The 24,115-nt window shown below is 46.1% G+C and overlaps 1 protein-coding gene across 1 annotated transcript in view; it reads right to left on the bottom strand.

The window, feature by feature from the left end:
- Positions 1 to 24,115, bottom strand: part of BTBD11 (BTB domain containing 11) — a 365,146-nt gene that overhangs the window by 3,357 nt on the left and 337,674 nt on the right. The window contains 6 exon segments of the mRNA XM_036760805.1: positions 2,691 to 2,804; positions 4,522 to 4,590; positions 12,778 to 12,859; positions 15,264 to 15,366; positions 16,293 to 16,398; positions 21,030 to 21,208. Coding sequence (XP_036616700.1) covers positions 2,691 to 2,804; positions 4,522 to 4,590; positions 12,778 to 12,859; positions 15,264 to 15,366; positions 16,293 to 16,398; positions 21,030 to 21,208 — 653 coding nt within the window.

Here is a 24,115-nt window from a genome sequence, read left to right as displayed (position 1 = left end):
GAGAAAATATTAATAATGCAAGTTAAACCTAAAAGTGTATCATGCACACATCTTCTCCGCTCCCTTCCTGGAGAGCTGGTTGTTAAACATTTACCAATGCACCCCTCCTCCTTTGTAAATTAAGAAAATGTGCTGAAAGATGCAGCCTTCCTAATTCTGGACAGCTTTGCTGGAAAATCAGGATTGCTAAAATAAAACTCATCATTGGCCTCTTCCTATATGGAGAGTTGTCACAAGGGGTTAGACTTAGTATTGTCGGGGTCCTGTTTGACATTTGGAATGTGGCTGTTTATATCTGCCTTCTCATATTTCCTAAGGTCCAAGGCCAAGGGCTGCTCTCCCTCTCCCATCCCACAGTCCTTGTGAAATGATTCTCCACTTGGAGCACCATCTGCCAGTAATGGAATCCATGTGAAGCTGGATTGTGGGCTGGTGGGGGAGTATTGATGGTGTGGGGGGAAAGGATCCGAGGGACAGAAGATGATGGCTTGGCCATGAGGAAAGTGCTGACTCTGCCGCTCACTAGGGGTCTCACTACACCTCTCTGCCTCACTTTCCTCCTCTGTGAAATGGGGGTGATGATGGCTCCACTATTGATCTCATTGAGTTGCAGTTAAAGAAGCATTTTGTCCAAAATATCCTCCTGCTGTGGGAACTATGTAAAGGGAAGGAATTTTCTACTGACAGCTCTACAGGATTTGGCTTTGAAGGAGAGAGAGAGAGAGACAGAGAGAGACTGAAACAGAGAGTCAGAGACAGAGATGCACAGAGGGACAGAGAGACAGAGACAGACAGACAGAGAGAGAGACAGAGAGACACAGAGACAGACAGAGAGAAACAGAGAGACAGAGAGAGAAACATAGACAGAGACAAAGATATCAAGAGACAGAGACAGACAGACAGACACACAGACACACACACACACACACACACAGAAAGAGAGAGACACAGAGAGAGTGTGCCTGGGCTGGGGCAATAGCAGTTGGTTGGTTTCCCTACCTTAAGTCTCTCCCCACTCCAGGCCATCCTCTATTCGGCTGTTAGAGTGATCTTTGTAAAGCACAGGTCTGATCATGTCACCCTTGTACTCATTAAGTTCAGGGGCTCCCTATTACATCCCAGATCAAATAAAGAGTGTCCCCAAAGTCTTAGCTCCAGATTATTATCCCCTCTTTCAAGGCTTTCTAAACCTGATCTTCTTAGCATTTAGAATATCCTTTATCAATATATGTTAAAAGGCAGATAAGAAAGAAAAAAAGAAAGAAAGGAAGGAAGGAGGGAAGGGAGGAAGGGAAAAAAGAAAAAGAAAAGAAAAAGGGGGCCAATCAAAAACCAGAAAGAAATAGAAAAATAGATAGAAAGACAAATGAGAGATATATAGATGGGTAGATAGATGTGTGTGTGTGTGTGTGTGTGTGTGTGTGTGTGTGACAGAGAGAGAGGAGAGACAGAGAGAAAGGTGTGGTGGTGGTGGTGGTGGTTTAAGTTCGACATCAGCCTGCTTAATAGTCCTTTGAGCTGAACAAAAAGTGAGCTGTCCTCCCTTCCCCATCCCCCAGGCCTCCTCAGCTGGGGAGTGGAGAGGCTGCAGGCTGCTCACAAAAGCTTTCCCCAGATCCCCTGGTTCGCTGAGGGCCCCAGGTAGATGGCTTCTGGCTGACTGGGGGTTCAGCCTAGTTCGGGGCGGGGGGTGGCGATGAAGGAGAGACAGGCATTTACTTTTTCCTAGAGCAGCGACAGGTCTAAAAATGGATCATGGGACCAGAGGGTCATAGACCTAGAGTGGGAAGGGTCCCTTAGAGGCCACTTAGTCCAACTCCCTCATTTTACTGAGGGGGAAACTGAGGCCCAGAGAGAAGTCACATCATGGAGAGTGGCCTGCCCAGGAAGATCACAAATTTAGAACTGGAAGAGACCCCAGAGATCTCCTAGTCAAAGCACCTCATTTTATAGAGGAAGAAACAGAAGCCCAGAGAGGTTAAGGGGTGATTAAGGTCCCATGGAAAGCAAACAGCAGGGATCTAGGAAGGAGAGGAGGGCCATCCAGACCCCTTCCTCCTCTCCTCTCTGACATTCAGTCAGTTGACCAACGAGCATTTACAAAGAACCTACTGTGTGCCAAGAGCCCTAACTAGGGATGGGGCGTGGAAAGGGGGAATAAAGATTTACATAGCACCCACTATGTATCAGATACTGTGCTCAGGGCTTTTGTCCCAAGGAACCAACATGGGCATGTATGCCTCCTCCCCAGGAGGGAGGCACAGTCCCCTGCTTGCAACAGCTGCTGCTTCCCTCTTCCCCCTGGTCTCATGGCACTCTGCTGGTCTGTCCTGTCCTGCTGTGCTCATCTCAGCTTCCTTCTCCCTACAGGCTCCTGTTTCTTCATTTCCTACCTTCCCCTTCATACCTTACCTGGGGGGCTGAGAGGCAACTTTCTAGGGCAGTGATATCAGACAGTGGGCCCCTAACCCATCCCCCAGTCAGACACTCCTGCCCCAGGCCTTTTCTCTGCCCTAGGGACAAGAACAGATCTGATGACACGGACATCATGGGGGTAGGACATCCCTCTCTGGGGCATCTAAGTCTGGCAAGGCAGTCACCCAGAAACAGTCCCAGGGTGTTTGCACAAACCAGATCCCTCTTCTGTCGATGCTCGTTGCCCCCAGGAAAGAGGCTGGGGGCATTAATACCTTGGCATGGTTGTATATATCCACACAGTTGTCGGTGTTGATCCCTTTCGCACAGATGATCTCACAATGCCTCTGCAAAGCTTCGAGCTGGAAAAACTTGGCGGCAGACAGGAGCTAAAATAAAAAAAATACCCACAAAGGGAGGCTGTCAGTCATGCTGCCTTGAAAGGGACTGACTCTCAACGTATATAAAAGAAACCCCAGCGTCACCTCTGATTCCTCTCTCTCCCTCGCTGCTCACATCGAATCAGCCTCATCTGTTGAGTCTTTCCTAGAAGCACCCATTTCCTCCCTTCTGTCCTAGCTCCCATCCTAGTCCGGCCTCTTAGCAGCTCCCACTTGAACCATTTCCCTGGCCTCCTGATGGGTCTACCTGCCTCCTTTCTTCCTCTCCCCTCTAATTCAGCCTAAAAACATCACCAAGCCAAAGCTTTGATCTTCTCATTCCAGTACTCAGAAACCTTCAGTGGCCCCTTACTGTCTACCAACCAAAGTCCGAATCCCTTAATCTTGACATTGTACCCAGTTCAAAGGCTCACTCCTCCGTGAAGTCTGCCTTGAACCAACTGGCTGCCCTTCCTTCCATCTCTTGAACTCCTCTTAGTGATTTGTACTTTTCACACACTGGCTTATTTTCTGGCTATTTCTGTACAGCAGTGAGGTCAAACTCAAATAGAAGTGGACCCCTGTGGGCTGCCTATTGACTCAGAAAAACACAAATGAACATTATCTATTTGGTATTATGTTTTTATTTATTTTGTTAAACATTTCCCGAGGACATTTTAATCTGACTCAGGCTGTACTTGAGAGTTTTGTTGGTCACAACCATGAGTTTGACATGTCTGCTATACATTATATATTTATCTGTGTGTATATGCATATATATATATGTAAATGTACAGCAGAAGTGCCATATACAATATATTTTAGGTAATATAAAATACATTCATACATATATATGTGTGTGTGTTGGGAACCCTTCTTAAGAGAACATCTATGTTCCCACATGGGGTCCAGAGATAAACACATTTGGAGGCTTATTTCTGCATATCCCAACAGACACATGTACACATATATGCATATATATGTACACACATGGCTGTGTAGACAGGTATGATTATACATGTGTATGTATGTGCAAATATACACATGCATATATACATGTGTATATATAATATAAATGTTTATTTATTTATTTATGGATGTGTGGGAGGAAGCCTTCTCCAGTTATCTCTGACCCCACACATGCTGCACCCTCTAACTGAATGTTGTTGTGGTTTGTCCGTTGCTCTCGAAGAGGACCATGACATCAGGAAGGTGATGCCATGACACCTCAATGGTGAGAACGGTTTTATTTTTGTCCTTTCATGCTTACCATCCAGCTGTAGAATGCCTGGTACTCTACAGGAACTTAGTAAGTGCTTACTAATTGACTGATAACAAGGACTATCTATTATATCTCTCTGTATACTCCAAAGCACTTACTTCAATGCCTCGAACTGAGCAGGTGTTTCTCAAAAGAATGACTGAAACCATCAGTTCTTCCCAGCTAGGGGAGCTCCTGTTTGTCAGCAGCACTGGATTACTGTTTGTCACATCTGCTCTTTTACTCTGATTTCTCATCAATTAGCATAGTCCAGATCCATAGCTCTTCACTCCTAACTACTGGAACAGCCCCCAAACTGGTCTTCCTAACTCTGAGCTATTCTGAGCCAAGTTCCTGCTTCTCCACCCCCAGCACCGATGTCTGTCTTCCTAAGGCTTCCCAGGAGCAAAGTAGGGCCCCGTGACAACCCAGGCTTACAGAAATCCCAGGTGAAACTTGACAAACCTCCATTATCTCATTGTTCTTAATAAGAAGTGACTCTGGACCACCATAGTAGAGATACTGCATGACCAGCTAGAAGAGAGTAAAAAAAAAGGTTGTTAATCCAAACCACACCCAGATCATTGGCTTGAGGTGGTGCCATCGATTGCTTGGCCCCATCATGGGGCACTCAGAAAGGACTTTAAAGGTCATGTAGTCCAACTCTCCCATTTTCTGTATGAGGAAACTGAGGCTCATGGAGTTTAAATACCTTGCCCAACATCATTCAGGTAATAAGCATCAGAGGTAAGATTTGAATCCAAGTTGTCTGACTCCAGAGTCAGTATTCTTTCAACTGACCCACACTGCCTCCTCAGGAATTGCTAGGCTTGTGATAGATGTCACTGTGGTATAGCAGGATAGAGTACCGGGCCTGGAGTCAGGAAGACCTGAGTTCTAATTAGGTCTACCACTCTTACCAGATGTATGACCTTGGGGAAGTCACTCTGCTAGCTAATAATAGCACCCAACTGGTAGGGTTGTTGTAAACCTCAAATGAGATATGTGTAAAAAGCTCTTAGCACAGTGCCTGCCTCTCTATAAATGTGTGTTCCTTCCCCTTTCTCTTCCCCATCCCCAATGAGGAGACCTGAATGCAAATGGCCCAATGATTCTTCTGTTCACTGGCATATGTGACTTTGACCAAGTCCCACTGATTTTCTCTGTCTGTTTTCTCATCAGGAAAAGGAGAGGTTTGGACCAGATCAGGTCTTCTTCACCTGGATTCTTTGAACTTTTAAAAAATATTTTGATAATGATATTTTAATCTATCTGGTTTCCTTTGCAATCTTATATATTTCATTTTATTATAGATTTAAGAACATTGTTTTGAGAAGGGCTCCATATGCTTCATAGATTCTAGAGGGGCCCAGGAAACACACAAAGACTCCCAGGGTCCCATCTGGTTATAGGTTCTATGATTTATGGAGTAGATATCCAAGGCAGGGGTGGGGAACCTGTGGCCTGGAGGCCACATGTGGCCTTCTAGGTCCTTGGGTGCAGCCTTTTGACTGAGTCCAAGTTTTATAGAATGAATCCTTTTATTAAGAGGATTTGTTCTGTGAAGTTTGGATTCAGTCAAAGGGCTGCACTTGAGGACCTAGAGGGCCTCGAGGCTGCAGGTACCCTACCCCTGATCTAATATCTCCTCGAGCCCATGACTTACCAATGACTGGCTACCTGCATGACCTTGATGAGGTCATTCTACCAATCTGAGTCTCAGTTTCCCTATTTGTAAAATGAGAGGTTGGATTAACTGTTCTAGTTTTAGATCCTATTCCCACGTGACAAACTAAGTTCCTGTGTGACTTTGGGCAAGTCTCTGCCTCCCCTGCCTGCCTAGTCTTCACTCTTCTCCTCTGCAAAATGGGTTAGGATTGACCCAGATGTCGGAGGTCTCTGCCAGTACTGAGATTCTATACATCTTTACTGATGGAGTAGAAGGAGAGCCCAAGGCCAAATGCTAATTATTTGCATGAGATTCACCAAGACTTGCAAAGTCTGAAGAGGGAGGGATTGTGATGATGTCCCAGATACTTTTCTTCTTCTTTATCTCTTTTGGACCCAATCAGGGATATGATAGAGATAATGCTAAGCTAGGAGTCAAGCTCCTGGGTTCTAGCCCCAGTCCCATCCATTAACTCCGACCCTAGACATGGGACCTTGGCCTCACATAAAATAGGAACAATAGGTTTAATATTCTCCAAAGTCTCCTCCAGATCAGAAGTTGTATAATCTCTTTCTACTTCATGTCAATTCTGGATTTGACTGGATCAGCCAAAGGAGCATTCAAGATGGCAGCTGGACATGAGTAGCCTAAGCATTTTGACTTGTCTTCCTGGGCTGACTTAGAAATCAGCTACAATATGCAAGCCCGATGCCACATCTTTTAAATGGGAAACTTGGTTTTTATGAAGTCCTGGGGAGACATTCCCCAAAACCTTCTTTTCATCGAAGACCAATCATGGGAAATGTACATATTGCCAGAATGAGAGCTGTGATTCCTGTCCTCTAGCCCCATGTAACTTTGGTTTGAGGTGAGGAATATTTTCATCCCCATCTCGCAACAAGGAAAAATGATTCCCACAGAAGTCAGACAGCTTGGCACAGGTCACATGGTTATCCAGTGGCAGCTTTGTGCATGAGCTCAAGTGACCTTGGGCAAGTCACTGCCCATGAAGGCTCAGTGTCCATAAGGTGCTTGTACTCAATCTCAGGAGCATAGATCATAGCTTTGGAGTTTGAAGGGACCTCTGAGGCTATCTAGTCCAGTTGTCTCATTTTACAGATGAGGAAACTGAGTCCCAGCAAAGTGAAGTGACACAGAATAATAAGATCATAGCTCTATAGGCCACCTCCTCCAGCCTCTGATTTTTCAAATGATGAAATGAGACTCAGAGAGGGGAAGTAACTTGTCCAAGGATACACAGGAGACCAATGTCAGAGGCAGGATTTGAACCCAGATCCTATGACTTTAGAGCCATTGATCTTTTCTCCAAAGAAATAGAGAATCCAAGATTTAGGTCTTCTAGCCCTGGGTATATGAACTTGTGATTTTGCATTTTGGGTCTGAGGTAGTTCTAGAACGAACTTGCTGGGTGACTTTGGCCAAATCATTGCCCATCTCTGGGCCTCAGTGGTCTCTTTTGTAAAATTGGGGAGGACTGGACTAGAAAATCATTCAAATCTCATCCAGCTCCAATGGTGCATGTTTTCAGGACCTTCCCAGCTCTGGTGTTCTGTGCCCTAAGATCTTTTATGATATTCACATTCTAACATTCTCTGTTCTCAGATCCATCCCAACTCAGACATTCTGTGTTCCAAGACACATTCTGTGTTCCTAGGTCTGACACTCCATGTTCTAAATTTCCTTGTTCCTCTGACATTCCACATCTGAAGGGCCCTCCTGGCTCTGAAAACTCAAGTTCTAAGATCCAGCCCTGGTACGACATCCCTGTTCTAAGTGCCTTCTCAGCTCTGACATTCCCTGTTCTAAGGCCCCTTCCAGCTCTGACATCCCCTATTCTGAGCTCCCTCCCATCTCTGACCTTTCCTGTTCTAAACTCCCTCCAAGCTCTGACATTGCCTGTTCTAAGGCCCCTCCCAGCTCTGACCTTCCCTGTTCTAAGGCCCCTCCCAATTCTGATATCCCATATTCTAAGCTTTCTCCCCACCTTCAGAGTTCTCTGTTCTAAGGTCACTTCCAGCTCTAATATTTGATGTTGAGATCTCATCCACTTTGAATAATCTGTGTGCTAAAGACTCTCCCAGCTGACACTCCCTGTTCTAAGGACAACCCCTTCCCTAACTCCAGCTCTGACATTCTAGGATTCTATGAACAACTGAATAAATCCAAGCTAAACATCTCCCACTTTTATGCTCACTCTACCAAGACGACTCACTTCTGATGAATGAAGGCATCACTAGATTAAGTGTGCAGAACCCCTCTGCCCCCAAAGAACCCAAACCTAATTGTTTCCTGGGAGATTACCCCTTAGGTGCCCCTGACAGATGCTATTGCTGGTCTGCACATAAACAGCTCTCCGAGTCGTGCCTGGGCTTGCCATGTGTCTAGCTTCAGGCTTTACTGATCACCTGCCTCCTGGCCTGACCCTGTCCTGCTGATGAAAGCCTTGGCTTTTGTAAATGGCTAGCCGAACATTTCTGTTTCCACCCCTTGTAGTCACCAGCACAGGAAACCAGAATGAATCAGTTAACACTGGGCAGTCAGCCTCAGTAGCTCTTTGTAGCACTCGTAACTAGTAACTATTTATAACACGAATGACTTAGTTATGCTTGCACTAGCTCACATTCCTCACTTGTTACAGTTTATCAAGTCTCTCACCCTGTCAACAGCCATTAAAGGGAGTGTTGTAGGAGTATAATTCTCTTCATTTCTCAGATGAAGAAACAGAGGGTCATAGAGGTGACTTAGTTTGCCCAATGTTATGGACAAATACTCAACCTAAGGTATTCTGCAGCTTTTGGATGTGGTGGTTTCTCCCTAACTACCCTCATTCCCCACGGAGGCCACAGAAATATCAGCTCAGATACCTGCTATGAGATTAAATCTGACCAAGGACCACTCAGCAAAGCTCACTTGGTGGCTTAAGGACCCCAGGCTCCTTGTCTTGTGGCTTTGCCACAGGGAGGGGGCACTGGCCTACCAAGCGGCTCCTCCCTTGATTTTCATTTCCATGTCCCCAGTTGCTTTTTGGACACTCCACGTTGTATGATTATAGTCATCTTCACTCAATATGTCTTCCCCCCAAATCCCCCCCTCTTCCAAATTTCTTTATTCCTGTGGAAGGCACCAACATCCTTCCAGTCTCGCAAGTTTATGTCCTCACCGCCTTCCTCTTCGCTGTCCCACATATTTAATCTGTTGCCAGATCTTTAAACCATCTCTCCAACTGATCCTTCTCTCCGCTCCCCTAGCCCCCACTGAGTCCAGGCTCTTATCTCACACCGACAGCCTCCTAATGAGTTCGCCTGCCTCAAGTCTGTCCCCACTCCATTCCATCCCTCGCCCTGTTGCCAAAGCAATTTTCCTTCTGTGTCGATCTGAACGTGTGAATCAATCAACTCTAGTGGCTTCCTATTGCGTCTGGGATAAAACAGAAATTTCTGTTTAGCTTTGAAAGCCCTTCAGAACCTGGCCCCTGCCCGTCCTTCCATCCCCACTGGACATCCCTCCCCCACCATCCTCTACCATTCCATCAAACTGGCCATCACTCGACTCCATCTTCAGTTTCCAAGCTTTTGCCCTGGCGGTTCCCCAAATCTGGAATGCACACCCTTGTCACTTCTGCCTCAAAGCATCCCTCTCCTTAGCAGATGAAGACCAAGCATCATCTTCTGATAGAGGCAGCTGGGTGGGACAGTGGACAGAGCATTGGACTTGAAGTCAGGAAGACCCGAGTTCAAATCTAGCCTCAGGCACACACTAGCTGTGTAGCCCTGGGCAAGCCTCAGTTTCCTCATCTATAAAATGGAACTAATAACAGCACGTCTGTCACAAGGTTGTTGTAAGGATTCAATGGGATAACACTTGTAAAGCGTTAGCACAGTGGTTGGCACGTGGAAAGTGCTATATAAATCCTAGCTCATTATCATTGTGCATGAAGCCTTTGCTGCTCTCCCCAACTGCCTGGGATTGAACAACTTGGAATATATTTTTATTCATTTCATATTCATGCCCTATTGATTTAGACATGTATTTGTTGTCTCTCACGGAGGCTCATTGAGCTTTGCGCCTGTTGGCTCTTAGTAGTGGGTGGATTGGTGGACCGATCATCAACAAGGGTGACCTTTGACCCCAGGGCCATTCATTTGGTCAGTGTTGAGGCCAGAGTTGGCCTGATTAAGTGAGGAGAGACTTCCTTGAACATGGCACGTGCCTAGTGAGGGATGAAAGAGCTAATGAAGAGGCATGAACCTGGAGCCAAAGGACCTGGGTTCAACTCCTGCCATAGCTACTTGCTACCTTTATCATCAGCAGCAAATCATTATCTCTTTGGGGGCCTCATTTTCCTCATCTGGTGAGTGAGGGGGTTGAGCCGTGGTTTCCCTAGCTGTAACAGAAGGGAGGTGGCCGAGGTGGCCTCTACAGGCCTTTCCACCTTTGGATTTATGACTCTTTGTTACATCACCTCTCTGGGCCTCAGTTTTCCCTAGCTGTAAAAGAAGGGAGGTGGCTGAGGTGGCTTCTGCGAGCCCTCTCAGCACTAAATCCTCTGGCCCTCCAATCGTGTAACCGCAAACTCAGTGTCTTTTCCACCACCCCAGATGCCCACTCTCCCGGAACACAGTGTTCTCTGGATAGCTGTAGCAAAGCCAGTCTGTTTCTTGTACAGTTGACTTTGGATTGGAGAGCAGAAGGAATGTTAATTGACCCGCCATCCCCAGGGCTTCTAGCAAGAGGGGGCTGAATGAAACCAAGTGCATGGTTGTGAAGCGAAGGACCCTCTTGGGGTGGGGGGGGAGGAGGCATTTTTCTTGGCAGCCTCTAACCCAACCAAGGCTTGGATTTAAACTCCTATTCAGCCTGGGCCCCAAGTATAAGTTCAGTGGGGCTTCCTGTGCTCCCTCCTCCTCCCCCCACTTCACATGGTGCTAAAACATCCTGGGGACAAAAAGCACACTTTCATTTACTAAAATTCTCCCATCAGTGTGGAAGTGAAATAAATAGGACAGCTGGGACCCTCCTCCAGGGCTGGTTTCAGCTCCACTCAGGCTATTTCCAGCCACAAATCACAGATCACTCCTTTTTATGGGGAGGAGGGTGGGTCAGGAAAATCCCCAGGGCCCCACTAACTCATCCCTTCCCTTTATAACTTCAGGCTAATGTGGCAGGGAACCCTAGGCCCAGTCAAAAGCCATTATACTCCCAATGATTAATCTGGGCCAGCCCTTCTGATACGTATGACAGTGAAGTTCCCAATTAGGCCCACACTCAATGGTGTAGTTGAAGGCATTCACAGACACTTGGAGAGTTTCAGAGTTAGTGTGTGTGTGTGTGTGTGTGTGTGTGTGTGTGTGTGTAGGAGGGATGCAAAGGGTGTCAGGTTCTACCTCCCAAGGGCTTCTGGGACCTCTCCTGGGCAAGATGGCTCTTTACTCTGGGCCATATGGCGTTTAGAGGAGAGGAGTTTGAGTTCACATAACAATAGAGCAGCAAACAGCATTTAGAGAAGCCAGAGCATTTAACATAGGCTATTGCATTTGATTCTCACCCCAGTCCTCGCCCTGCTCATCTCTGCCTCCCAGCTTCCCTGGCTTCCTTCAGGACTTAGTAGTTCAAACCCAACCTTTGCCAGGAGGCCTCAGGTGTCCCCTGCTCCGAGCTCTCCCTCTGAGATTCCCTCCCCTTTGCACTGCATACATCTTTGGTGCACAAAGCCATTTGCATATTGTCTCCTGAGTAAGAAAATGAGCTCTGTAAAGAGAGGAGCCATATTTTTTTGGCCTTTCTTTGTCTAGTGTATCCCTAGAGCTTAGCACATGTGCCTGACACATAGTAAGAGTTTAACAAATGCTTATTGACTCAATGACTGTCTGGAGAATCCGTTTTCTCATCTGTAACAAAATCAGGAAGACAACCTCTCTAGAACTGTCTATAAAATATAAGCTAGTTGAGGGCAGGAACTGTGTTTTTGCCCTTTCTTTGAATCCCCAGCATTTAGTACAGTGCCTGGAACACAGTAGGTGCTTAATAAATGCTTGTTGACTGTCAACAACTCTGTGAAGTAGGTGCTATTAGGATCCCTGTTTTACTGATGAGGAAACTTAGTCAGACTTACCCAGGGTCACCCAGCTAGGTTGTAGATAGAGTGCTAGACCTGAGGCCAGGAAGGCCTCATTTTAAGTCCTTCATCTGACATTTAACTGGTGCTATGTCAATGGGCAAACCATTCAACCTTTCCCAGACCCTCAGTTTCTTTATATGTAATGTAGGAAATGGTAAAATATGTCAAGAAATTGTGTACTAGAAAGAGAAGACATGTGGTGAGGGCATGTGGTGAGGGATGACAGCTGGACAGCTTGGCATTCAAAGCCCTTTATAACCTAGGCACCTTGCCCCTACCTTTCCAGTCTTCTCACCCCTTCCTCACTGACATATACTTTCTCTTCCATGAACAACATTCCATCTCCCATTTCCAGACATTCTCTGGGGCTGTCCCCTCTGTCTAGAATGCCCTTTCTCCTCATTTCTACTTCCTGTGTGTTCTGACACCAAAGTCCTCATTCTTTCCACCGTACCATGCTGTTTCACTGAATGAATGGATTCTTTTGTTGTTCATTAATTTCTGTCATGTCTTACTCTTCTTGACCCCATTTAGGGTTTTCTTGGAAGAGATACTAGACTGATTTGCCATTTCCTTCTTCAGCTCATTTTACAGATGAGAAAACTAAGGCAAACAGGGTGAAGTGACTTGCCTAGGGTCATACAGCCAGTAAACGTCTGAGGCCAGATTTGAACTCAGGAAGAATGGTTTACTTTGTTAGAAAGCAGACTTATTTTCCTTCACTGCATTTTACTTGGTTAATGTTAAAATCCACACTCATTCCCTAGGCTTCTTCCAGTGGAAGTCCAAGGAAGGTCCACAGGTAGTCTGTGCAGCTGGTAGAACCCCCAGGCCCCAGACAGATAACTGGGAGGCAACTACATGTGTATTGTGAATGCTGGGAAGTGCCTGGGGCCAGGGATGGTGAGATTACCTGGAAGATGGGGTATTTCACATAATTGATCTCAATGCATGTGCTGTCGTTTGTTGGCTTGGTGGACAGGAGTGCCTTGAACCTAGACAAGAAAGAAAACAGAGAGAAAAAAATGAATGAAGAACACAGCCAATCAGAAACATAGCTTCTTCTCATCATTGACAAATTGAACAGTGCTGGTGCCTTTTCATGATAACATCTGGAAATACAGGGGTAATACACCAGAATGGATAGAGGATGTGGCTTGCCATTAGAAAAACATGGGTTCAGATCTCACTTTGGATCCCCACTCTCTGCATGAGTCTGGCTTAGAAGTCAAAGACCTCTCTGGGCCTCCAGGATTAATCTCTGAAGTCATGGATTAATGGCAATTGGTGTGGAAGGGGAAGTGTTCTCACACCAGGAATTCCTGCCTTGATGAGATCATAGATCTGTCATAGATACGCATGAGTCATTCTCTTTCTATTGTGTTGCATTTGTGCCCCTAATACAGGGTGTCACCAAAAGTCTTAGGGGAGTTTTAAGCTTAAGCAGACTTCTTGGAACATCCTATATTTGACAATGCACACTAATGGCATGAAAGGTGGATTGGATCTGGACTCAGTCAACTTAGCTTCTCCAACTCAGACTTGGGAAAGAACCCACTGCATGGAGGATGAGGGAACTTGCCCTGTGACAATGAGGTGGAGGAATAGGAGTCTTAGGAAGGATGTCATGCGTGATTTCAAGTATTTTAAGGGCTATAATATGGGAAAACAAATTCAAAGAATCTCTGAGTTGGAAGGGACATCAGAGGCCATTAGTCCAACTCTTTGCTGAATAAAATTCTGTTCTATAATATCCATGAATGAGTGGATAGCCAGCCTTTGGTTGAAGGCTTTCAATAAACTGTCTTAAATACTCTTCCAAGTCTGATGTATATTATCTCTGTGACATTAGATAAATCAGAGGCAGCTGGGTGGTGCAGTGGACAGAGCGCTGGGCCTGGAGCCAGGAAGACTTAGCTTGCTAAGTTCAAATCCGGCCTCAGGCACTTACTAGCTGTGTGACCCTGGGCAAGTCACTGAACCCTGTTGGCCTCAGTTTCCTCATCTGTCAAATAAGCTGGAGAAGGAAATGGCAAACCACTCCAGTATCTCTGCCAAGAAAACCCAAATGGGGTCAGGAAGAGTCAGATCATTTAATCTATCTGTACCTTAGTTTCCTCATCTATAAAATAATAGATGGTCTCTACAGTCTCTTCTGGCTCTGTTCTATGATAAATCACTCCACCTCCCTGTACTTCACTGTCTACACATGCAAAATGAAGGGGGTGGATGAGATGGCCTCTGACTCTCTAGGCAGCCTTTGCTCCTGTTTTCACCAGCACTTTCAGAACTTGGCTTAAAATTTACCTTCCCTGCTTCCCAAGATCCTCCCTCCCTCCCTCCTTCCCTTCCTCCCTCCTTTCCTCCCTCCCTTCCTCCCTCCTCCCTTCTTCTCTCCCTTCTTCTTTCCTTCCTCTCTTTCTCCCTTCCTTCTGCCTTCCTCCTTCCTTCTTTCCTCCCTCCCTTCTTCCTTCCTTCCTCTCTTCCTCCCTTCCTTCTTCCTTCCTCCTTTCCTTCTCCCTCCTTCCCTCCTTCCTTCCCTCTCTCCCTCCCTTCCTCCCTCCTCCCTTCTTCTCTTCCTTCTTCCTTCCTTCCTCTCTTCCTCCCTTCCTTCTTCCTTCCTCCTTTCCTTCTCCTTCCCTCCCTCCTTCCTTTCCTCTCTCCCTCCTTTTCTCCCTCCCTTCCTCCCTCCTCCCTTCTTCTCTCCCTTCTTCCTTCCTTCCTCTCTTCCTTCTGCCTTCCTCCTTCCTTCTTTCCTCCTTCCCTTCTTCCTTCCTTCCTCTCTTCCTCCCTTCCTTCTGCCTTCCTCCTTCCTTCTTTCCTCCCTCCCTTCCTCCCTTCTTCTCTCCCTTCTTCCTTCCTTCCTTCCTCTCTTCCTCCCTTCCTTCTGCCTTCCTCCTTCCTTCTTTCCTCCCTCCCTTCTTCCTTCCTTCCTTCCCTTCTGCTGTTTTTCCTTCCATTTCTTTCACCTCCATTTTCTGTTCTGTCTGTCCTTCCTTCCTTGAGATATTTTTTAATGTTTTCTCCTGCTTCTTTGCTGATACTTCCTAATGACTAGGAATGATCTCAATGGTGACACTACCTTCCCACCCCCACACATCATAAAGCCATTTTTTTTAAAAAGCAAAATCCATCTGCACACTGGCCATATCCAGCAATGCACGCCCCTTCCACTCCCATAGTCCATCACCTCTCTGTTTAGAGACGAGAAGCCTGCCAGCTTTCCTTCTGCTGGCATTGGGAGATCAATCCTGTGAGCATGGGTCCTCAATTCTCTCACTTGCTAAGTGAGCCAGTCCACGAAACTCCTCTCACTCCCTTTCACTTTCTGGCTTATAGTTACAGTCCCAGTCTGTGCAGTGACCGTGACTGACTTTCAAGATGAGACTGAGCACTTACCTGGGAGATGCAGTAAACAACAGTACTTTGTGTGCGTAAAATGGCCTTCCCTCCACCAGAAAGGTAACATCAGACATCTCTTTATTGTTGAGAAAATGAGGATCTAGAAAGAAGGAAAAGGAACAGGGGAGAGGCTTTAGTCCAGAGCAGGGGGAAGATTTACTTTCTGCATTACATATCATCACTGATGGGAAAAACAGTGCTTATGGGATTGGTCTTTGAAGCCACAGACTGCTACCTGGCATTGGTAACAGAACTCAGTCAGAGGTAAAGCCAAGCCGCTGACATGGATTCTTTCACATGAAGCCTTGAATGGTTTATTCTCTGCCAGAGGGCAGATATGCCATATCTCCTTTGAATCCTTACCTAGAGTCAGAACCCAGGTGGTTTTGAGTTTTGAAAGGTAAACATCTCTCCCATCAGCCTCTTCTGTAAGAATGTCACTCAGTCTCCTGTTCATTTCTCATAGGACCATAGCTCTAACAGAGCTAACTAACAGCTAGAATTTATATAGCATTTTAAGGCATTTTTACAACTATGATCTCATTTGATCCTTACAAACCACCAAAGTAGGGACTATTATTATCCTCATTACACATGTGAGGAAACTGAGGCAGACAGAATAGCACAGAGAACAGGTGCTTGAGGCTGGATTTGAACTCAGGTCTTCCTGACTCTAGGCCCAACACTCTTAGCTAGATGAGAGCTAGAAGGGGGCACCAGACACCATCATCCAAGCCCTGCTTTTCTAGATGAGAAAATTAAGCAGGATTAGATCACCATTAGGTCTTTTCCATTTTCAGATCCATGGGTCTTAGGTTACCTTTTCCTTGTAGACATGAAAATGGCCATACGGGATAGGCCAAGTTTGCCAAGATATTCCATATGATATTCTTTCCAGGTGAAAAACTTCCTACGGATGTGCTTAAAGAAGTGGGTGGGAATATTTCCCTCCCTCCCCCTCCCCTCCATCTGGTTTCCCTCCTGTCTGTTTCCAAGTTGCAAGGCAGCCTCTGGGTAGTAACTTACCTAGACGAGACGTCTGCTTCCGCTTGATCTCCACCAGTTTGGGGATGGGATAAGGTCCGTAACAGTGAGTGAAGATGACACATAGCTGTTGACTGATCACTTCATTCTAAGGAAGAGAAATGAGAAATCTGAGAGCTGGAGGATTGCAAGGGCCTGGCCTAAGCTGTCTAACACAATCTGAGTCTTTCTATACTGTGTTGAGCAAGGGGAAGTCCTGGGTGAGGGCAGCGGGAGCTCCTGTCCCTCAGCAGGGAACTGAACTTGCCATTAAAACTTCTTCCTTATCCCAGTGGGGCATGGACTGACTTTCTTGAGCTGCTCATTTCAGGAGACCTCATTGCCAAGAGGTCTCTGGGAAAAGCGGTATGATTACTGGGGACCTGAAACCATAGTAAGGCACACTCTCTCTTTCTGTTTATTTAACATCTATTAGAGAGTAGGTTTTTGTGGGTCACAGCAGAGAAAATCAAGTTTAGTTTCTAAACATAACTGCCTTTACTGCTTTAGCTCATGGGTTTCAGCAAACAGGGATTCCCTATTCAATAACAGTAGATGATTGCTCCTGGCATATTGACAAGGCTCTCTTTGAATAAGACACAAATAACCACAAGTTCAGTTCCCTTAATACCGAAAATATGGGAATGAGGAGCTTGCAGCAGCCAGTGATCTTTGGAGAGCTCAGTCATTTCACAACATGGTGTGGTGATGGAAAAAGCATTGTTGGGGACCTGGGTTTAAATCCTGGTTCTGTAGCCCATAACCTGTGACCTGGGGTCCCTTAACCTCTTGGGCCTGAGTATAAAATCTATAAAAAGTGAGAGGATTGGGGCAGATGACTTCTGAGGCCTTTTCTACCTCTAAATCTACTGTCCTTTACATCCTATGAACCTCAGAAAGGGGACAAGGTATTGAAATTGATGTCCTAAAGTATAGGCATCTTTCAATAATTCAGGGGCTGATTAGCTAGAGTCTGGATTATTCAGACCCTCCCCTTCTGTCTCCTCCTTCTGTTTCTTCTGTCTTTTTTTTTTCCCTTCACTGACTCTCTTTCTCTCCCCCCACTATTCTACTGATTACTTTTTGGACATATTTGAACATATTCACTGATAGAATGTAAGCCTCTTAAGGCTTGTTGCATTTCTCTGTATCCCAGAACCTTGGACAGCGCTTGACGTTACTACCAGCTGATTGTTATTCCTGTTTATTGATCTCTCCAATGAGTACATAGAGAAAGCCTCCTATGTAAGGCCTTTCCTAATCACCTCTTCCTCCTCCCAGGTTCTAGCATCTCCCCTGTAGAATTACCATGTATATTTTTTGGACCAGGTCTGCCATTTCTTGGGCATAGTGAACTCTTTGTGAATAAACTCCCTCTTGGTACCTGCTTCATGGTTTATGGCCTTAAAGAACTGTCTTGAGCACTGAAAGGCTGAGTGACTTGCCTAGGGTCAAACAGTCAGTATGTATCAGGGGTAGGACTTGAATCCAGATTCTCCTGATGTGGAGGCCAGTTCTCTGTCCACTACACCACACTGCCTCTCACCTGGTATTTATTTTGCATATATTTGGGCACATGTTATTTCTATAGATAGAATGTAAGCTCCTTGAGGGCAGGGATTGTTTCATTTTCACCCTTGTATCCCTGGTGACTGACACATAGTAGGCCCCTTAAGAGATGCTTGCTGATTGACTGATAGAATGCTGGAAGCTGGAAGAGATTGTGGTAACCATGTCACACCAACTCCTAAGGCTCAGGAGGATGGAAAGACTTGTTGAGGGTAGCGGTGGAACCAGAACTAGAACCCAGGCCTCCTTGTTCTCAGCCTGGGTTCTCTTCCCTGTACCACTTTAGTCTCCCGTTAGTCTTGCTCTGAATTTCTTCTGGTCCCCCTGTCAGGGTTCCTGTTTTTGCCAGTAGGCCCATTCAGGTGCTGGCATTGTTCACTTTCCCCTCAATAAATTAGAAACTACTTGAGGACAGGGACAGTTTCATATTTTTTCTCCTTTGTTTTCTTAGGCCCTAGCATGGAGAAGCAGCTTAATTTATTGAATTAAAATTAGTGGCCTCCCTAAGGAATTCTGTCTAAGCTTCAAGTGGATTGCCTCTGTCGGTAAGAGGCATGTATGTAATTAGCTCCAGTTAATAGTTGTGGGAGGGAGGGAGAGGTTGGAGGGTTTGGACCACGGCAGCTATAGATTGTACTCCCAAATGGATTTTGTCAGCTCTGGACCAAGGCCTTCTTGTAGCCACCCGGAATTCATCAAAGGGGAGCCACAAACTAGCACTTTTGTTTCTGCCTGGGCAAGAAGCCAGCGGTCTCCTTAGAGAGGCGGGTTCAGGCGCAGATGCGTCAGAGTGGTCACAATGGCAGCTTCAGAAGCCAGGCTCTGTTCCTAGAGAGGAGCTGGGAAAAGGGCAGGACCGTGACAGCCGTGCAGTCTCTGCCATTGGTTCTGCTTGAGTCTCCCGAAGGCTCGGCCAGCTGACTCAACTGGAGAGACCAAAGAGCTACGGAATCGTGTTCCGACACGCCGGGCTGTTGGGGACGCAGCCCTCTGTTAGTGATGGTTAGGGGCGCATGGCCACGCTGTACCCGACATCCCATCTGCACATGGATAGAGAAGGGCTCTGGTCCCTGGGCCTCTTGACCGTACAGATGCAGAGAAGGACTTGAGAGGGAGGAGGGGCTCGTCCGGGATCACCAGAATGCTATTCTCCAATTGGGACAATGCGCTACTATCCCTGCCTTTCTTTAAGTCAGTTCAATTCAACATTTATTAAGGTATAGTGGAGAGAGAGCTGGCCTTGGAGTCATGGAGACCCGGGTTCGAGTCTTGCTTCAGATTCACCAGGGTTACAATTTTCCCAAGGTCTGAGAACTCCAGGATAGTTCAGAGGGAAGACTGTCAGAAAGCAGACATTCTCCTAAAGTTTCTGAGTCCTAAGATCCTGGTCTACATTTATCTGGATGGGGATATGGGCCCCCCATTTCACAGTTGGAAAAGTTGAAGGAGAGAGAGATTGGATCAGTCCCTGACAAGATCGTATTGTTCAGCTTTGGAAAACAGAGCCGGGTGTCCGTGGATATTTGAGCTCATGAGTACGGATTCTTCTTCTTTTAACTCATGTTCCTTCCCATCCCATGTGATTCTTGTCCTTTTCTTTCCCTGCATCTTTCTGATCTACTCCACCTCCAACAGGGGACGCTTTTTCCTAGTCTTTGGTTAATGTGTTGATCCCCTTTGGACCACTCACTTCACGGCCCTCACCTCCCTTTCTGGCTTCATGTGTCCGTAATCGCATCTTTAACATCACTTCTAGAATGCAAATCATCTTGGTTAACATGGTGCCTCTTACTTATGCCCATTATGTGGTCTTTCTATTGTCTGCTGGGTTTTTTTCCTTCCATTTTTGTCAGTGTCAATGAAGTTGATAACCTCATTTCCATGAGCCACTTTGGAATTCCCATTTACTCCTTTCTGATGAGATCACTGCTAGTAGGGATCATTTCATTCTCTGGAATTTTATCCCCCATATCTAGCACAGTGACTGGCACATATCAGGTGTTTAATAAATCCTTATTGGTTGATTGAAATCGCTGGATCTCAGAGGTGGAAGGGACCTCATTGGCCATTGAATCCAACAAGTACCTAAACAGGAATCCCCTTTATAACAGCCCCTGACAGGTGGTCCCCCAGCCTTTATTTGAAGGCCTCTACTATAGGGGAGCTCACTACCTCTAAAGGCACCTCATTTCATTTGGGGTCAACTTTTCAATGCAGGCCTAAATTCTTTCCCACACCACAGTCTTTCAAAGATTTGGAGATAGCCCTTATGTCACTTCTCCAGGTTAAGCATCCTTAGTTCCTTTAACTGATCCTCACAGTATATGACTATGAAGCTCTTTGCTCTTCTGGAGTTGCAAGGGCCTTTAGAAACTGTTGAAGCAGTGCTGAGCATGAGATAAAGTTTTGGACTTGGAGCCAAGAATCTGGATTCAAATCCCACCTCTTAGCCTTATTATTTGTGTGACCCAGGACAAATCACTTATTTCCTCTCAGCCTCCCTTTTCTCATACATAAAATGATGGGGGGTTGGACTCCATGACCTTTAAGATACCTTTAAATCTCCAATGTTATGAGCCCATGGGCACTGCCTAGCACACAGTAAGTGCTTAATAAATGCTGTTGACTTGATCCTGTCATCTCTTCCAATCTACTTGTTTTACAGATAAGGGAACTGAAGGCCAGAGAGCAGAAGCAATTTACCCAAAGTCACAAAGGTAGCAAGTAGCGGTAAAGAAAAAGCCACATGATGTCAGGTCAACAAGCATTTATTAGGTATCTGCTAGGTGCCAGGCACTGTGCTAAGCATATGATTGTAGGCTCATAGATTTGGAATTGGAAGGGACTTTAGAGGTCACTGAACCCAACCCCCCATCATTTTATGGACTGAAGATCCATGTGTAATCCATGGATGAATCTGGGCCAGGTTACACAGGAGTATAGATTTAGAGCTGGCAGGGGCCATGGGGCTAGTGAGTCCAACCCCCTCATTTTCTTGATGATCTATGGCCAAATCACCCAGGTACAATGGCTCTCTGAGAAGCTGAAACCCTACAAAGCTGGCCATTTCCCTACCAGGTGCACAGGAGCATTTGAGGGAGCTGTGTGGCCACCATATTCTCTCTTTGGGTATCTAGGCCCAACAGGGAGCCCAGCCCCTTCCATCCATACCTTGCTTGCCTTCAGGATCTCAAACATCAGTGGCAGGCCTTGGGTAATGAGCTCCTCTGTGTACTCCTCTTCTTGGATAGATTTAAACTCTTTTAATAAACACTGGATCAGTGGTCTCCGATGCTGCTGGAAAGAGACCCTCAAAGACTCCAGCCACGTATGCAGAGTCCACGGCACTCCTGTAGGGGTGACGAGGGGGATGGTGGAGAACGGGAAACGAAGACAAAAACAACCACAAGGAGATTTGATTTTGAGCTGAAGCTTGGTCCTGGCCCAAGATGTCATAGAATTATAACCAATTAATCAGTGAACATAACAGTGCTTACTATGTGCCAGGCACTGTGCTAAGTGTTGGGGATACAAAGAAAACCCAAAAACAGTCCTTCAAGCTTCCTTGTGCTGGGAATAAGAAAGAAAAATTCAAAACCAGTCTCTCCTCTCAAGGAGCTTGCATTCTAATGACAGAGGCAAAACAGACATAAATAAGAATGAGAGAAAGTGTGACTTAGTGGAGAGAGTGCTTGACTTGGAGTCAGAAAGATCTGGGTTTGAATCCTGCCTTAGATAGGTACTGCCTATACGTTGTTGCTGAGTCCTTTCAGTCATATCTTTGTGACCTCACTTGGGATTTTTGGGGCACATACACCAGAGTGGTTTGCCACATCTTTCTCCAGCTCATTTTACAAATGAGGAAACTGAGGCAAACAAGATTAAGTGATTTACTCAGGGTCACATAGCTAGTAAGTGTCTGAGGCCAGATTTGAACTCATGAAGATGAGTCTTCCTGACTCCAGGCTCAGCGCTCTATCCACTGTGCCACTTAGCTGCCCACTGCCTACGTAACCCTAGGAAAATCACTAACACCTCTGGATCTCAATTTCCTTATCTGCAAAATGAAGTGGTTGGATTTTATGACTTCTAGGATCCCTTCCAACCCTAATCTATGAGCCTATGATTTTTAAGTCATGAAACCAGGGCGGCATTCTGCATTGTCATTCAATCTACCTTGGAGAGGCAGTGTGGCCTATTGGAAAGTGCATTCACTTTGAAGTCAGAGTGTCCTGGATTTGGATTCTGCTTCAGAGACTCATTGCCTTTGTAACCCTGGGCAGTCAGTCAATAAACATTTATGAAGTGCCTATTATGTGCTGGGCACTGTGCTAAGCACTGGGGATACAAAAAGAGGCAAAAGACAGTCCCCGCCCTCAAAGATAGTCACTTCATCTTTCTCGGCATTAGTTTCCTCTTCTGTAAAACCTAGATAATAACGCTTAGGCTCGTGGGGTTATTGATTTAGAGCCCAACGGGTCTTTGAAGACTTTTGAGTCCAAACCCTTCATTTCGTTGAGGAGGAGAATGAGGCAGAGTGATTGTGACTTGCCCAGGGCTGCATGGCTGCTAAGTGTCTGAGGGAGGCTCTGAGTCCAGACCTTCCTGCCAGCTCCAATGCCCGCTTGGCTCTACCATATTGCCCGACCCCGTAGAAGGCAAGTCAAAGACTTTGCAAACTTTAAAGGACTATATGAATGTAAACTATCATTAACGACTGGCCCCCTGCTCAGTGCCTTGATATCTGACTATCATTCATCCCCATGGTAACAGTATCCTTCTTTCCATCCCCATCAGTCAATACCTGGAGGAGGGAACTCCAAGTGAGGAAACTCTCTTTACTAATGAAGATTGTTCCCTTTGCTGAAGTTTGCAGTCTTCTAGAGAAGGTTAAGTGACTTGCCCAGAGGCTAGCAGCTGGTATGACTTGAACCTGGGTCTTTCTGATTCCAAGGCCATCTTTCTATCCATCAATGTCCCCCTACTTCCCCATTCATGTGATTATGTACTGATAGATAGTGTCAATGTATGTTATTGTTCACCATTAGACTCAGTAGGGAAGTGCTAGCTGTCTCCAAATAACTGAAAGGTTGTCATGTAGAAGAGGAGTTAGCCTTGTTCTGCTGGGTCCCAGAGGGCAAGATGAAAAGGTCCGAGTGGAAGCTAGACCACTGAACAAGAGAGGCAGATTGCCACATGGGAGAAACTTCCCGCCAATAAGCTGTCCCATAGGAGAGGGGGCTGCTTCTACCGAGTTTCCTCTTGTATGAGATATTCAAGCAGAGAGATAGAGGAACTTGTGTTGGCTTTGTTTTAGGTATATGGTGGGGGAGAATCTTGTCCTAATTCAGGCTGGCTGCTCAGGTCTCTCATGACACTCATAACTCCACATAGCTGCCCGTCTCTGAGTTAATCAGCCCATTGCCTTCCCATGTACCATTTCTCCTTTTGTGCCTAGGAACAGCCGAGAGCACTAAGCATGGGCCTCAATATGGCTTCTGCCATAAATTTGCTGTGTGACCTTTGGGGGGGTCAGTACTCTTCTCTAGTGCCCACTCTGAAAAATGAGGGGCTTGGACGGGCTTCTCCTAATGTCTCTTCTAACTCTAGGAGGAGAAATCTTCTGATTTCCTAATGGTCACAGAGAATGAGATCAATGGCCTCAGTGAGAATGGGGGTAGCCCCTGACACTCATTCCTGACCTGGAAGCCTACTTGTGCCAAAGTCCAGAAACCTAATCATGTATGAGGCACAGCTAATGGGCCATTTAATTAGGACACAGCATGCTTGAAGGCATTCTATGTGTATTTTGTGTGTGTATGTGTGTACATGTGCGCGTCTGTTTGCTTCACTATGAATGTTCCAATAAGTTTCCAAAGGGCGGACCCCACTTTCCTCACTTCCCCCTTGTCCAGAACATTTCTATAATCCGGCACTCTACATTGTATCCGCCCCCTCCCCAACCCCGACAGAATCCTCTCAAGCATCTGATTGTTGCAATTTCCCTCTCCCCACAACACCTATGATTTAAGGGCGCAGACGGGAGGGAGCATCTCACACGAAGCTGCCTGTTTGGATCTAAGTTGCATAATCATGCAAAATGAGTTCTCCATGCAAGCGCATGTAGCATCTCATATATTAAACTGCAGCAGAGAGAGGGAGAGGGAGAGGGGGGGAGAGAGAGAGAGAGAGAGAGAGAGAGAGAGAGAGAGAGAGAGAGAGAGAAAGAAAGAGAGAGAAAGAGAGAGAGAAAAGAG

The sequence above is a fragment of the Trichosurus vulpecula genome, chromosome 5 (assembly GCF_011100635.1).
Source record: "Trichosurus vulpecula isolate mTriVul1 chromosome 5, mTriVul1.pri, whole genome shotgun sequence".
Lineage (NCBI taxonomy): Eukaryota > Metazoa > Chordata > Mammalia > Diprotodontia > Phalangeridae > Trichosurus > Trichosurus vulpecula.
Note: the sequence above shows the minus strand (reverse complement) of the source record. Positions and strands in the feature narration are given on the sequence as shown.